Consider the following 16,144-nt stretch of genomic DNA (forward strand, 5'->3'; position numbering starts at 1 on the left):
GAACTTGGAAAATAAGGAGCTTCGAGGAATAGGATGATCTAAGCCTATCTGTTTCTAAAAGATTAGGTAACAGACAGTATGAGTTTGGTAACATCAGGTATGTCTTCACAGAGTTCTTCATTTGACATTATTTGCCAAATCACTGCTTCTAAGATGCATAAGGCTCCATTAAATATTAAAATGTACGAATACAGTTTAATTCAGTCAACAACACTTGACTGTTAATTTAGGCAATTTTCCTGACAAATAACGACTTTTTACCATTTAAACAGGTAATTAAAACTTTACAAAATAAATAAAACCTCATTGTATACTACCATGCCTCCAAGCTCACACCTTTACTTATTTTTTTGCTTACTCTGCCTATAAACATATTTGCAGATTAATAAAAAGTTCCATTAACTTACACCAGTGAAACAATCTGAGATGCTGCTCTTAGTTTTAGATCCATGACAGCAAAGTATTTCGCCAGAAAAGGTTTCTTAGAGTCATCCAGAACTCTGACATAAGCTTTAACTGTTTTTCCAATCTCCACCTGAAACAGTCACATCCGGTCATTTTTCATTAAAAGCATTTTCATTTGTTAGCATAAATATTTTCATTTTATTTTGTATTACACTTTTAGAAGAGTATTAGAGATAAAGCCCCAAGGTTAGACTAGATGAGCACTGATTTTAAAGAATAATCCCTGCCAGCTACAGTTAACATCAAATTAAATAAATTAATTCAGGTCTTTCAGCTGGCAAGGGCATAATTAAAGCATTCAGAAATATCAACACTTATTTTGTATAAGATGCACCCAAGCTGGCAAGGTAAAATGAGTTGGACTTTTTTTTGTTCATTTTTAAAACATGACATACAGAAAGTGACCTTGGGGCAAAACCTACTCCTAAAAGAATTGCTCTCATGCACTTTAAACAACAGGAAACATAAATTAGTTTGTTCATATAAATTATGAATTAAAATTGCTGTGTAAATGCAAAAGTTGAGATTGCTGCCACACAGAACATGAAGACACACTTGATACTCTGAAAGCCTTACAACCTAGAAGGATAAATTTGGGAGGGAGAAGCAGAAGCACAGGAAGATCAAACTATTTCTCTAAGGTCATATAACCACAGCCAACGGCCCTAACCACTACATTGTATCATCTTGTACATTTCTCATCTTCACGTTCATGATCAGCACACGGAATCAGGACAGCTGAATCAGCTAACAATGCTGGTTTCAAGCCACTAACCTTGTCAACAACTCGGACATACAGTTCCTGTATATCAGAGACATAAATTTCAGCTTTAGCTGGTGCAGGGAAAGCCAAACACAAGTCATGAATCATTACAGTCACTGATCCTGGAAGCAGAGGATGCACCTGCAAGGCCAAAAGAAAATTCTATTATAGCACTTCTTATTTTCATTTGTTTGTCATTCACAGTATAAAATTTATAGCACTTTCAGGACAGACACAGTTGGACGCAGAAGTCTCTAGGCCTTAGACACAGATAAATCTTTCACCAAAGTAAAAGTAAAGCTGTAAAATGTGTGTAAAAGTATCATACTATTAAGCTAGTGCAAACAGCCTCTGGGCAGCAATTGAATTAACGTTATCTTAATTGAGAAGCAGTTTGGCATCCTGTTATTCTCCTTCTGACATCAGAAGGACAAAAAACCCCACAACAAATCATTCAGAGCAATGAAACTTTTCTTAGTGGAGTAAAAACCAAAATTTTAAGAAAAAATAATAATCAAGAACAGAGACTGGTTTATAAAGCATTAGTATTGCCTCCTACAAGATTCACACTTTACAATTATTGCCTTTAATCTGAATGAATAGCCAAAATCTGGTGGCAGATTTCCAGTAAGAAGATGATTGACATATCAAGTATTTCTTTGATACACCTTCTTTAACACAAAGAACAAGTATGTTACACTTCTAAGAATACAGTGAGAATCAATCAATGAAGAAAGAGATCTCTGCTCACAAATATAAGCCCTCAGAACTAGGCACCAGCTGCAAAGTTGTCTCCACACACTTTCTCAAGACCATGCACACACCTGGCTCACATCACCTTTGCAGTTCTCTTGCAATTTGCCTGACCTTGCCACACACCTCATGGACAACCCCAACTATTCTCTTCACCTTCACAGGTACCTTCACTTTGGCCAGAGACAGTGCCGATGTTTGGTGTCCTATTCTATGCACTCATCTGGCTTATGAAGATAAACTCTGAAACAAGGGGTGATGAACAGCCAGGCCCCCCCAGTTCAAAGGAATTTGTTACAATTCATAGCATTACTGGGCAGCACTACGGGAGTTAGCAGTAAGAGCAGTGGCATGAGCTGACATTTTTTGTTCTTTGAGGGCACCACTCTTGCTTCAAAACAGAAAGGAATATAAAGTTTTATTAAAGGTCAGCTTTCAGAACAGCAGCAGTCCCTGAACGGGGTGACTAATACAGGTGCTGGGGGCACATATTAGCCCACAGCCACAGAACACAGAGCGGACATGGCCAGGAGGCAGCAGCCAGCACAACCATGGGGAGGAAGATGTAATGGAGCTCTGTTTGGTCTGGGAGACCAGAGAAAAGAAGCTACTAGAGTAGACTGCCAAAAGGAAAGCAGGGCTACTACAGCTTACAACTGTTCCTGTCCCAGCTACTTCTCCTGTTCTCATCTCCTATTAGGTGTCCAGTGGCTTCCTAGTATACAGTGTACTCCAATGTTTACCAGTATTCATTCTTCCCCCCCACTACCACCCACGTCCAGAAAAGCTGCTGTCTCAAAAAAAGAGTAAGAGTACAGAATTTATCCTTGGCAGCCCCAGTAAAAATCTGGGAACCACTGCTCCACACAACTTGAATTTAATTTCTCAGAATAATTTACTACCAAGCCATCCTGTATCAAACTTGGTTCCACTGATACCTGCCATGGCATCAACCTGAAACATCAGACTGAAACTTGCTGATTTTCTATCTTTATCATTATTTATTACACAATAAATCTGTAAATTATAAATCTGTAAAGATTACTCTTTAAAAAAAAAGCTTGTCACTTCAATTCTTGCCTAATGAAAGCTACAATGCAAATATATAGTTTTATTGTTGTTCACTGTAGAATGCATCTCATATGCTGGACCTAGATGAAGTCAAGCACAACTGTAGTTTAGTTGCATCTTCTAGTGGAAAAGTGCGTTAAAGACTTAATATGGAGATGAGAAATCAACCGTTTCATAGATATTTATCCACAAGATCAGGATGAAATACTGCGATACCAAAATATCCTGAAATAGCACTAGAAGAAGAATTGGAAGGTTTCAGAAGTACTGGCCTACAACAAATATTCAAATACTGTTCCTTTAAAACAATTAATCCTTTTTATAACACTTCTGAGTAATTCTGTCACATTATTTTTCTTTGTGTTAATGAAATCAAAATATTTTACTGCAGAACTGTAAGAGGTAAAGGATAAATTGGTATTGGCTTTTATCTTGTACAGAGTATAGGTATGCATCATAACTGTAATGAAACTGTTTCCTATACCTGAAACTATACTTGCAACTGTTAATGCAAAGATCCCCTGCCTGAAGCTTGACTGTGACAGGCAAACACATCCAAGATTCAGTTATTTTTTCTCTATCCACATGCACTGGAAAATGACCAACAGTGATGAAACTGCATAACGATACTCAGATCGCCAAAAAGACGTAAAATAAGAAAGTACTTCACTCACCACAGCAATACCTTGAGCTTCCTCATGAGCCACTCTTACAACATTTGCAACACTGGTATTAATGAAAAAATATCCAGAACCTTCTTTGATGAAAAGTTCTGCCTGAAAATCAGAAAAGAATATTAAATTAGATTGTAGGTATCTTTACAATAACAATGTAATTTTTGCTGTTTTCTTCCCTGCAGTCAGAAAGTAGCAGACTAACTCCTTACCTGTATGTCAGGGTGATTGTAAATGGAGACATCAGTAGGGTTCACTTTCACATCTTCCACTAGTATAAGCTCAATAGTGGCAGACACTGGTAGAATAGGTTCATACTGAAAGAAACAAGTGTTTGCTGTAACAGCTAGAATAAGTGCAAGTCTTGTATATGCAGGGAAGGACACTTAAAGCAGATGAACAAAGGGCCAGAGCTGGAGAAGTTTAGGTCAATAGAATGTCCACAAGTTCTAGTAACTGGCTCAGCTGCTAGCTCTCTTCTACAGGTAAGGTCATATACAGGACATGCTGCTGTATTCTGCATCTCTGACCAAGACAAAGAACAAAGGCTTATGCATTAAAGAAGTAGCAGGATCAGTTAATCAAGTCTGACATACATAGATACAATATTAACTCAGAGACATGTAATAAGTTCATACAAAATGTTTAAGCATAGAGACATAATGTTTTCTTCTACTTCGAGCTCATCTTTTTAGGATTCTTCCTAGCAGTCTGCCAAAAGAAATTCAAATTCTTCCTTAAAAGTACGTACATACACACTGGACCAGATGCAAGTTTAATCATTCACTCATAATAACATTAGCTTAGAAAGGGAAAACTTTTTCACAGGAAGTTAGTATTATTATGTACCCACTTCACCTAATTAGTAAAATTATTTCCTTGATGTAGAAAGGATGTCATCGTTCCCTAATGACATAACAGGATGTTCCACTTAAACATGGAACAATGATCAAGATGTCTTAATATACCATCTATTAGATTTTTATTTGTGTTTTTGTTCGTAAGAAAGAAGTACAGACAGGTTTGAAAGCAGAATATAGCAGTCCATTTCTTATGTATTTGAAAAAAGTAGACAAATTACTGAATTTAAAGACATGTAGCTGTAGCAGAAGTGGTATGTACAACTACTCTTCAACTATCAAAAAGATTCCCCCCAAACTTAAACACAGAGACTAGAACTTTAGAGAACTCTGCTGCCATTTTACAAGTGTGTATCCCACACTGAAATACAATAAACCTCTTTGAACTTGAGCCAAAGTTTAGAGAATTCACTTTTCTAATTATCTCTAAATGTAAGAAATGTTGAACATTGGTTTAATAAAGCAGAGCACAATGAATTAAAAAACGACTGCAGAACACCAAGTGTTCTTATTACAACTCACTTTTCTTAAGAGGAAAAAAAAAAAAAGAGAAGCAAGGATCTTAGGTGGCAAAGTAACCATGTCTCTAAATTAACAATTTTGACTAAGTTATAGTCAAATTCTTCAATGAAAATGCATCCACACCATGCTTCCCAAAAAGAGCAGACTGGAAACCTCACTGAAAAGACAGGAACAAACTGGTAATACAGATCATCTTCCAAAGAATTTTACCGTTCAGATGCCAAAACTTGGACATACTGACAGAAATCTGGGCCATAGGATATTTCACATTACTAGTGCCCATCTGTTACCTGCTTTGAATCAAAAATACTACAACCTCTAGCTCCATATTTCTCTTTGTCTCAACTCTATTTTCATGGTACATAATTTAGAAACGCATATAGTCAAAACCTGCTTAAGTCTTGCTTAAAAGTATTTAACAGAATTTCAGTGTAGTGAAGCAGGATATTTTAAGAGTTAGTTAATAGGCATGTCAGGTTGTTCCATAGGCTGAAAACTGTCTTTATATTCAGTGAAAAAAAAGTGATACAAACAGAAAATTGCCATCTGTTTACATCCGCCTTCTTTGTTTATCATCACTACTTTTTGCTGTTGTTCTTCCCTATGTTGAATAGCTATACTATTTCAGGGAGTGGCTAATGACTTGTCAAATTAGAGCTTGAGCTTATGGCTGGCACTGTACAAATGAGTAGTCTCTCCCTTCTGTAAGATCAATGTGAGATTAAAGTAAAAAAAAGAACTATTAGTCAGAGCCCAGATTTTCCATATGGTCCATATGAGGACATCAGCCAGCTTTTGCTTTGCTTGTGCAGAACCTTTCTACTCAGATCTGCAGTGGAAAGAATACATTTGCTTTTCCCAGTGACAGCTGCACTAAGCACATGGTTGCTTTAGTGAAGGACAAGCAGCAGAGATTCACCAATTCATTAAAAAACTGAAACAAAACCAACTGAAACAATTCTTTGTAATACACTTGTCCAGATGGTTAGTTTAAAAAAAAAAAAAAAAAAAAAAAAAAAGGAAAAGGAATTGCACGTATTTGATATGGACAGCAGCACACAGTGCAAAGGAAAGCAGGAAACCCCACGAATGTTATAACAACATTGTGGTATGAATCCGTCTTCAAAATCAACTATGGAGCTGCCTAATTTTCACATTACTATGCACCAAGGAAATAAATACAAAGGGACACTGTACATTAAGCATCATAGCAACATGGCAACAAAAAAAATGACAGAGTTCCAAGTACCGGTGTTTTCACTTTAGCTGCCTTGAGATGAGATTGCTGGTATCCTGTTGCAGTTGCAGAGATGGCAGCTGTTCCAGACTCACGATGAACTAGAACAGTTTGTAAACCTACAATCAAAAGTCAAATAAATCAGATTATGAGGAAAAAAAAGATGAAATATACACTTCTGATCTCTTCTGTCATTCTAAACAGACAAGGATTTTCTCTCTCACAACAGATTCTAAGCATTGGGTTTGGTTCTTTTTTCTTTCTGAATAGCACACACTCAAAATGCCTGTTGAGGATAAGCTGAAATACAACTGTAGACTACAATAATTTCTTCAATCAAGCTCAGACATAACCAAATAGATTTAATCCTGACTTCCTTCAAGTAATAAAATGCTCATTTCAACTCACTCATACCTTGCATTTTCTTTTGACCATTTCCATCTTCTTTCACAGTCAGCTCCATCGGCTCAATATTAGCTAAGGACGTTTTTGTTGATTCCCAGATGACACTAAGAGAACTGAAGTTATCAAATAGACTGCCCTGTTGGTCATACACAGCCAAATTCAATACTGGATGGCGATAATTTGAGACAGGAACCTGAAAAATAATTAATACCTTAGACTGAACAGATGCAAGAGGATTTTTTTTAATCATTAAAAGAAAAAAAACAACATATGCTAAGTTCCATGAGATTTATTATAACACCCATTACGTGAGTAATTTTCACTAAAATGAGCCCTCAAGGCAAAGTCATTAAGCTGTACTTCAACTGCAAGTGGTTTTTGGGGGGAGGTTGAGAGCAGGGTTTTTTTTAGGCAGTGAATTACATTAAAACAAAAATCTTAAACCAGTTTAAAACAGCTTAACTACATCGTCTTTGGAATTCAGAAAATAATGAAAAATACTGCTATTTGTCAGAAGACATAACTCAAAATTCTAGCGTTCACCTTGTGAAATGCATTAATAATAGCAGTGTACTGACATAGTCCGATACATTAAATGGAGCTAGAAAACCAGGTGAACTCTGAAGTAACTTACAGTACGCAAAGATCTCATCTTGTTACTACATCAAAGTTACTTAAAATGATTCATCAACTCAATACAAACTGCAGTTTTATGCAAGTAGGATGACTTTTATATTTGCCTGGTAACATTAAGATGACAAACCACGGTTTACTCAGCAGACAATGTGACGGCACTCATTAGGATATAGAGGAAAGAGTGCTTTATGCTTGATAATCTACATATATGCTTTATCCATTTATTGTGACTCAGATTTGCAAAGCCAAATACATCGGATGTCACTGAACAATACTCACTGTATATGCTTACATAGGTATCTTCACATCAGCAGTGTTTGTGCCTTTCCCAGTAAAAAACACACCAACTTACACTCATGTGTAGACTCTGAAGTAATACATGTATGGTAAAATATGTCTCTATATAGTGAATTGAGGAGTTATATTGGAAATATTTCTCCCGCCCCTTTTTTTTTTTAAATAAGAAAGGCGTTTATCTCAAGACAAGTCAGAAAGCCTTCCTCACAGTGACACTTCTGTGAGAAGCCACAATTCAAATGCTTTTACATATACCCCTACTTTATGGTAGGTCCCTTTATAAATCTGGTTGAACGATGACCCTAGGAAATCCACATTCAGGCTGCTCTCTGCAGAAGCTGACAATGATACAGCAGTGCAGCCCACAACGCGAGAGTTACTGCTACTCTTGCAGCAAGTCAGATGCTTTATTTCGTACGTGGAGGTCCAAACACTGATTTTTAAGTTGCAAGAACACATTCTTTTCCTGTCACTTCTCAGGCTTACCACTTGCTTGTTTTGTTGCAGCAAAGGGCAGGAAAGATCAAGCTGAGGACTTCCATAAACAGGAGTCAAAGTCAGTCGTGAAGGGACAGCACAGATAAACTTCACAACAGCAGGCTCAACCGCTGGAAAAGGGTTGGTGATTGTGGGGTTGTTTCCAACTGTTAAGGCAATAGCCTGTACAATTATGAAAACAGGCAAGTGAGGAAAAGGACTACTAAGTTCAGGCATATTCTATTTCACAGATCTCAGTTACACTCCAATGTCAGAAGCAAAAATACAATTATTGGGGAGTTACAGCACCACTAAGACACAGGATGACGTAAAAGGCAGTGCGCATTTCAAGAACAGTTCTATACTATTACCAAAGTATACTTACTACTCCTGGGAACTTTTCCTGGGTATTCATGTTTTCTACTACCAAACTTGAATCAAACAACCAATCTTTTGAACTGAAAAAACCTAACAGACAGGTGTTTTTCTTGCAGAGTGAAAACAGAACAGTGCAATGGCAATATTTATAGTCATTTCAGTGTGTTTAAAAGCATCTCATGTTTTATTTTACATTCCAGTTATAGCTCTCAACAAAGCATGGTAGACAGACATAGCCATGTCTATCCCAGCAGGCCGAGGTAGCTCTGGTTACCTGCCTCACCCACTCATGCACTAGCGCTAGCCAGAGCCACGCAGATGTGGTCTGTCCTGAACAACACTGAGGACTGACAGCCAATGCATGTCCAGTCACAGACAACAACAACATACTCTTCCTTTCTGAATCTGCATTTCTAGAAATAGCTACACTTTGTACAGCGTACACTGTGGAAATCAGTTAAACCATCTGGCACCCACGCCAAAATGCTTAGGTCTTGCAGAATTACAGGAGAAAAATGTCAAATCAAAGCTAAATGCTTTACAGAGTGGCCAGGGTGAGTAAAGCAGGATAAATCACTTCTGCATGATGGAGAAAACAAGACCAGGTGGAAAATTACTACAGTCACTATTAAAAAGACTGCACAAATATTGGAGCAGTAAATTTGTATGGCTGTCATTTGTTTGAATAAAGAGAATTACACTGGAAGGGAACTTTGTTAAGGGGAGCATGTCTGACAGAAGAGTCAGTTTACTGCAGCAACATTCTGACACGATCCTATTTATGCAAACTGAAGCAGCACTTAGTAGTATGTTTAACACATTCTACAACATAAGGTTTCTGCGACTCTTAGCTTTATACTGCAATAAACCCATCATAAACCACTTTATAACAATGTTATGAAATGCTCACTCTAAAACCTGTAGGCATCACAACACATAAACAATACACTCACCCAAGTTCTTTACTGGCATTTTATAAAAACTACTCATTATATAAAAGGTATACGGTATCATAAATCTGAAGCCTGTTCTCAATTGCCTCAGCTCAGTGTTTGATGGAAGGCAATACAAATAACTTCTGGCACTTACTTGCTCTCCTAGGCTTTTGCAAGACACTCTAACCGAATGCTGGATGCTGTTTCGAGACGTTGAAAGTCCAAGTAAAGACACACCAATACTTTCTGCATCCTCAGCAGTGATGTTTCTGAAGAACTTTGAAGGTTCTTGAATCCATGGTCTAGGTCCCCCTTCAAACAACATGTCTTTAGAGGAACCCAAAGTCACCAAAGCAACAGATGGAGGATCAATACTCTGTAATGAATAAATTAATTACAAATGAATGACTCATAGTTTGGTTTTATTTTGCAAAAGAAACTTCTTTCATAATGGAAGTTATACCTTTGTTACTTTGATTAGACTATGATTTTTTGCACACAGTGGTTTGTAAGCATGGTTATTTAAGGTAAGAGGTGTATTAAAATAATTAGCATGACCTACAGGAATACTGTCCAGTTGGATTACATTCAATGGAACCCACAGATCCAAAGAAAAGTTTTAACTACATTCTAATCACATCTCTTTCAAGAAGAATTACAGCAACAGAAGGACTGTTAACAGAGTCTTCTGAGCACATTCAGATAGACAATATTCTACTACATTTTTTTTAAATAGACAGGACTTTAAATGAATGAAATAATAAATTTTATTTACACTTGACAGTGCTCTCTCCAGCACAGTTCTGTGTAGGAGAATAATTACATGCACAAGTTTTACTTCAAACCTCCATAACAAATTCTACAATGATGTGCATCACTAGGATAGCCTGTGCAGTTTATCATCACAGAAATTAACCTGACATTTTAATACACAATAACCATTAGTAGCTTGTGTTCCACATCATCATACTACTTTGGTGTTTAGTAAGAAAGAAATAGCAGCCAACATAAAGGATGGTTCAATTCTTTCCATAGATGCATCTTGGTAGAAAAAGAAAGAAGGCAAGGGTTGGCATAAATGTTCCTCCTTCCTCTCATTTTCTCCCCGGTTATATTTGTAATAAAAAGGTAAAGACCCACTGGAAAGCTATAAGATTTAGTTTCATGTGTCTGTCTGCCCTTTCACTCCCATTTATCTTTCTCCCACTTTTTATGTTATTATTATTTTTTAAACAGGTATCTGACAGAAAGATGCTGCCTTCTATTTCTGGGCATCATAAATACTTCATTCTACAGAAAGGAGAGAAAAGAATGTGGAAATCATTTCACTTAGATATCTAAGCACAGTTCTCTTTTTCTTAAAGTGTACTTATTGCACCCTCCTTGTCAGTGTGTATTGGCTCTGTTAAGTACCCTAGAATCATTTAACTGTACATATGAAAAGCAGCATTACAAAACTTCAAGTAGTAAATGTAAATGATACCATACATATGAAAAATTCCTAATTAAAGGGATTATGCCCCTCTCACATTGCTGCCAATAATAGAAAGTTTACACATTCTGCTTAGGATGTCTCAGCAGCTTCAAATAATTATATTCAGTTATTTAAGGTATTTGACAGAAAAGCATATTTAGAAAGTAAAATCATTACTACAGTCATAAATTTGTATGATTTGCACAAAGTTTTGTTTCAAATTTGGGGGGACAAGCTATAGTCAAATTTATTAGACTTCAGCTTTGTGGATTCAGTGCTAAGTCTCTGAAGGTGAGTGTAACATGGTTTCATATTTTCATGTATTGACCCTGTGCTTAGGTTTGTTCTTCCTGTTTTCTGTAGTGAAATGCCCAACAGTGAAATATTTTTCTCCTATTTGCAGGGAAAAAGCATGTATTTTCACAGCATACAGGCAAGCCAGCTTTGCCTTATTGCAAAAAACAGTTTATATACCATGAAAGCAGAAATCATAAGCTAGGTCTACTTCCACTTGCCATTATAGACACAGAATTGTGACTGCTCCCTTTATTACCTTATTAAGCTAACTGTTAGTCAGTTAAAATGGACAGTCAATAAAAACTATGAGTCTTGCATAATTTTCCACCCATCTAGAGTCTGCTGAAAAGTAATTTACTAATTCAGGTGTGTTGTGCAAAACAAGATACACATCCTCACTCGGATGAAGGTTGACTCCTGTTACTGTCTTGCACATTTCTTCATATTACAGCAATTGTTACTGTTTTGCCAAAAGCCTGGAAAATGGGCAAAGCTATCAAATTCACTCTCCAGAATTTGCAACAATCTGTTAGTTTGTTATCGCATTACTTGCTTCTCTATAGTTGGCTTGCAATGTCCATGTAGGCAAACTCTACTACATACATGGTCCACAGAGAAAGAGTTAAAACACAGTTCCCCGGAACAGTCCATGATTTTTCCTGTGAATCAACTGCCTACTTTTTTTTTTTTTTTTTTTTAAACACACTCATTACTTGCTATTTATCATTTAAAGACATTTTAAGTAATGGATTGTTTTAGGAACTGCAAAACCAGACTTACTTTTAATGGTAGATAAGCAGCAATGGTGATGCTGGTACTGAGGTGGACATTACCATGGGTGTAACTAACAACAAGTGCTGTGTATCCTTGAGTTTCAGCTTTCACTCTGACGCCACTACAAAAATCAGCAGTCGGCTTAAGCCTTCCTGTCAGATAAATTAAAAGCCTGTAAATACATATTTGGAGATAAATGCCAAAGCATTTTAATGTAAGCTCAACACAGCTTTCCTCAAAAGCGCTTCCACCAGTTCTCCAACCAAATGGGTAAAAATGTTTGCTACTGTCTTTCATCTCAAACCCAACACTTCCCAAAGCGTCGATGTCTCACAACCTTCTTTATTTTCACACTCTACTAAGGACATGAGTCTTTACTCTGGTACAAACTAACATAGCTTCTGTTGCTTATAGAATATTTTCATCTTGCTGTACTATAATGAAGCCAGCTTATAATTAAGCACAAATAAGTCACACTGCTTAGACAAGCTTTACTGCAGACTGTAGGCAATACATTGTTTCTCTGTAGCTGAAAGGTATTTTCATGACATTTCTCTGTGTATTTAGAGGACCTTTTGATGTTTGCGAGGGGTCTATTTTTTTCTTTTTCTGAACAAACTGTAAAACAGCTTACTACATAGTATACATTTAAAATAGCTGCCTCTCAGGCAAGCAGATGGTACACTGTAGACTGGTTTTACTGGCTCAGTAGCACAGGAAAGAACTTCCATACAAGAGACACTTGGAACAAATTAATGGTATGTCTGAGTAACATACTGAATTCAGTAGACACAGGAACAAGTACATTGCTCAGTGTCCACTTCGCCCAGCAACATTAATGGCAATCTTTAAAAGTAACATGCATACTCCACATTCTTAATAAACCTGACGAGGCATTTCTTACAGTGATGAACTTACATGACAGAACTTTGGAAAATTTAAGCAGCTGATTGTTTGCTCACAAGAAGCTGAGACAATGAACCATGTCTTCATAGAACTGAAAGTACTGCTGGACAATCTGAGCAAAGCAGTTATTAATCTTAGTGTTCTTGTAAGTTTTAAGTGCTATCTCAAAATACAGTAAACATGGACCCCTCTCTTATGAGAAAACCCATCAACTTTGTTACAGGTGCATGTTAAAAATAAAAAAATCTGTAGAAATGGAGCCTACACATATCCAATAAAGTAAGTGCCAAAATGCTTTCAGAGTCCCCCAAAACATCAAAAATATCAAAGGGAAGTTCTGCATAAAAACCTAAATACATCCTCAAAAAAACCCTACTCTGATCCCCCCTCTCTGAAGGTAAGGACCTCTGTGGGAATACTATACAGAGCAACTGAAACAGTGATTTAAAGGAGATGTGTGACTTGGTAACACCTTAATTTAACTTTCACAACAGGGAGGGAGTCAAATCACCTTGAAGTGGCTTGAATACACCACGGGTTTCTACTTCCACAACTAGATCAAAGTGTGAGCAGTCACTCAGTGGGACCATCTCGCCCGTTTCAACGTTTGTTAGGCCATTAATCCTCAGAGGCAGCTCCAGTACTTGGCCAACACGTGCTTCAACTTGACATGGTGTGAACTCCATCCCACTAGGTTCAGTTACATACACCTAAAGGAGTAAAGAAACACAGCACAGAGATGTACAAACATAATCCCACAAGAAGGTACCAGAAAAAGTAAAACCAGACTTCAATATGCTCTCCTTATTTTAACTGGCCCTCTCCCAGCTGCTGACTTCTCTCTGAAGGCTGGAAATAGTTCTCAGATCCAACATTGCTTTTGTGTTCACTTGCCACAGCAAGGTATCAGAAAGGGCCAGGAAAAGCTCACTGCTATTGTCGGGCTCCTTTCCCATACAGTCCAAACTCACACTAGCTTGGTGATCCTTTTACTGCTACTTCAACAATTCCCTCTTCTGCTTTGTTGATTTTAAAGTGTGGACTAAGTTGTGTGGTATCTCCAGGAGGTATTATCACTAACGGGGACAGATTTAATATCCAACCTTAACTTTCACAGCATAAATATTTGAGCTAGACCTGACATTGTTAGCAAGGCTCCTCAGCCTCCATCACTCACAGCAGCAGGAATGCAGAAGTTAAGGGAACTAATAACCCAGACATTTCCTCCATGGCTTTTTTTGTTGTTGGTTGTTTGCTTTTGTTATTTCTTGCATTCCTGTTGGCAAAATATTTTTCAGGGTGTTCAGTAATCAACATTTTCCCACAGTAATCTGTCAGAAATCTAAAATAAGTGAACAAGTATCTACTGCCTAATCTAACAACCTTCTGCTTCAACAAGTAAACTTTATTTGAGAGATACTTTTGAAAACAGAAGGATTACTTTCAGAAATAAGGCCAGCATAAATAGATCTTTCATGCTATTATAGCTGGTATGTTGATGAACAAGCCTTAACTGTATTATTTATACTGTTATACTGATTTTCTATTTTTTCTCCAACGTTAAAGAATCCGCCACAGATTGACTGCACATTTTGTAACAATTACTATGATCAAAGCTTTTCATTTGCAGTATCTTAACTTCCTAACCATCTGTAAATGTCTTCAAGATAGAATATTGAACCATATGGTACAGAGTTAAAACTGTAATCCTTGTGGAACGTGGCTAACTATTCCTAAAACTTGCTCACTGAGGTCAGTAAACAGAACTCTTCAGAGTTATTCTACAAAGAATGCAATTCCTAACACAAGAACAAAGGTATTCAAAAATAACCTATTCAGATTGTGCAATACACCGCTCTGAAAGTGCACATGGAGAGAAGTATTTTTTGTGTCTTCAGGCTTTGACTTATGTTTGGGGATAAGGAAGAATGAAGGTTTTTCAGTTAAAACTTATCTCCTGCTGGTAACTGTCACACTGCTAAAAAGCAGCATCATGGGTTGTCCAGAGAATAATTTCAGAGCCAGTCTGTAAACTAAGTTCTGCACAAATTTTAATTCATGTCATTATTTTAAACATTTGTTATTTTATGCATGAAGTTTAGTACCTCTCAAATCCATTTTATAGAATTGTCAGAAATAATCTGAGCACAAAACGCAAGCTAATTTGCCCTTCAAAAAACCCAGCATCAGTAGATGCAGCAGTTCTGAGTAAAATTGGGTTAGAAACATCTTTCCCAAAACACACACACAAAACAAAGAAGGGAGGGGAGGGGGAGGCACAGTATCTGCTTACATAGTGCTTTCTTCAATATGGGACAGACCTTGACCAAACACATTTTTTAACAGTTTTGGCAAAAGGGACTTCTGTGCAAGTGCAGTACAACAATTACAGCAGTGCTACACATGGGAATACTTAAAAATTACGAGGCATTTCGTAGACCTAATGTATGTGCATTTGATGCAATCAGCTTGTTCCTCCCCAGCTGCTAAATTACAGGCATGTATCCTGGAAGGAAGGTGCGTTGCCCCAGGGCTTGGAAGACTGTGCTTCCCAAATCAACTTATATGCTCTTCAGAAGCAAAGACCACCACCTTTACAAAGCCTTAGCCAGATGGGACGTTGTCTGCCAACCTCAATAGCATCCACTTGGCATAAACAAACCTATTTAATTTATGGCCATGCAGTTAGACCAACACAGCCTCTGGATCCCAGATTAGTCACACATGCTACAGTACACTATCTTAGTTTTTCTAAGGGCAGGAGTGAGTTTCCTCTTCTGTCAGGTTTCCATTCCATTGCTTAGCTCTTTGCAAAAGGCACAGAGTTAAAGCATAGATTAAAATGCCTGAATTTGTGAAGGTAGCAAAGCAGTACTACTTCACAGTAGCAAATATACACCAGAGTAATAAGTGCTTACTCTTTAGTTTCTATTCTATCATGTTACAGATCTGGCAGTTCTTAACAGCTTGACAGAGAGAGTAAGCAGACACAATTTCATTAAGGAAAATTATTTGTGTGCAAAGGACACAAGGAGATATTCCCAAAGCAGTAACTTTCTAGAGAAAAACGTTAAAGATTGGTTAATGCTGTAAATTTGCAGTGTTAAACAGAGCAGCTTCTTCTTCACCTGCCTTTGCATACTCTTTCCTGTGGGGCCATTACATATACTGTTCCTGTATTTTCTTCACTCCATACCATACACTGATCACCCTGACCAAC

The 16,144-nt window shown here is 37.3% G+C and overlaps 1 protein-coding gene across 1 annotated transcript in view; it reads right to left on the bottom strand.

The window, feature by feature from the left end:
• NUP210 (nucleoporin 210) overlaps nucleotides 1-16,144 on the bottom strand; it is a 69,394-nt gene that overhangs the window by 23,860 nt on the left and 29,390 nt on the right. Inside the window, exons 13-22 of the mRNA XM_080384676.1 lie at nucleotides 13,436-13,634; nucleotides 12,025-12,170; nucleotides 9,628-9,849; nucleotides 8,170-8,343; nucleotides 6,760-6,943; nucleotides 6,358-6,464; nucleotides 3,939-4,043; nucleotides 3,727-3,828; nucleotides 1,241-1,369; nucleotides 408-535 (exon numbers count right to left, since the gene is read on the bottom strand). Coding sequence (XP_080240802.1) covers nucleotides 408-535; nucleotides 1,241-1,369; nucleotides 3,727-3,828; nucleotides 3,939-4,043; nucleotides 6,358-6,464; nucleotides 6,760-6,943; nucleotides 8,170-8,343; nucleotides 9,628-9,849; nucleotides 12,025-12,170; nucleotides 13,436-13,634 — 1,496 coding nt within the window. The remainder of the gene's footprint in view (nucleotides 1-407; nucleotides 536-1,240; nucleotides 1,370-3,726; nucleotides 3,829-3,938; nucleotides 4,044-6,357; nucleotides 6,465-6,759; nucleotides 6,944-8,169; nucleotides 8,344-9,627; nucleotides 9,850-12,024; nucleotides 12,171-13,435; nucleotides 13,635-16,144) is intronic.

The sequence above is a fragment of the Falco punctatus genome (genome assembly GCF_963210335.1).
Source record: "Falco punctatus genome assembly, chromosome: 4".
NCBI lineage: Eukaryota > Metazoa > Chordata > Aves > Falconiformes > Falconidae > Falco > Falco punctatus.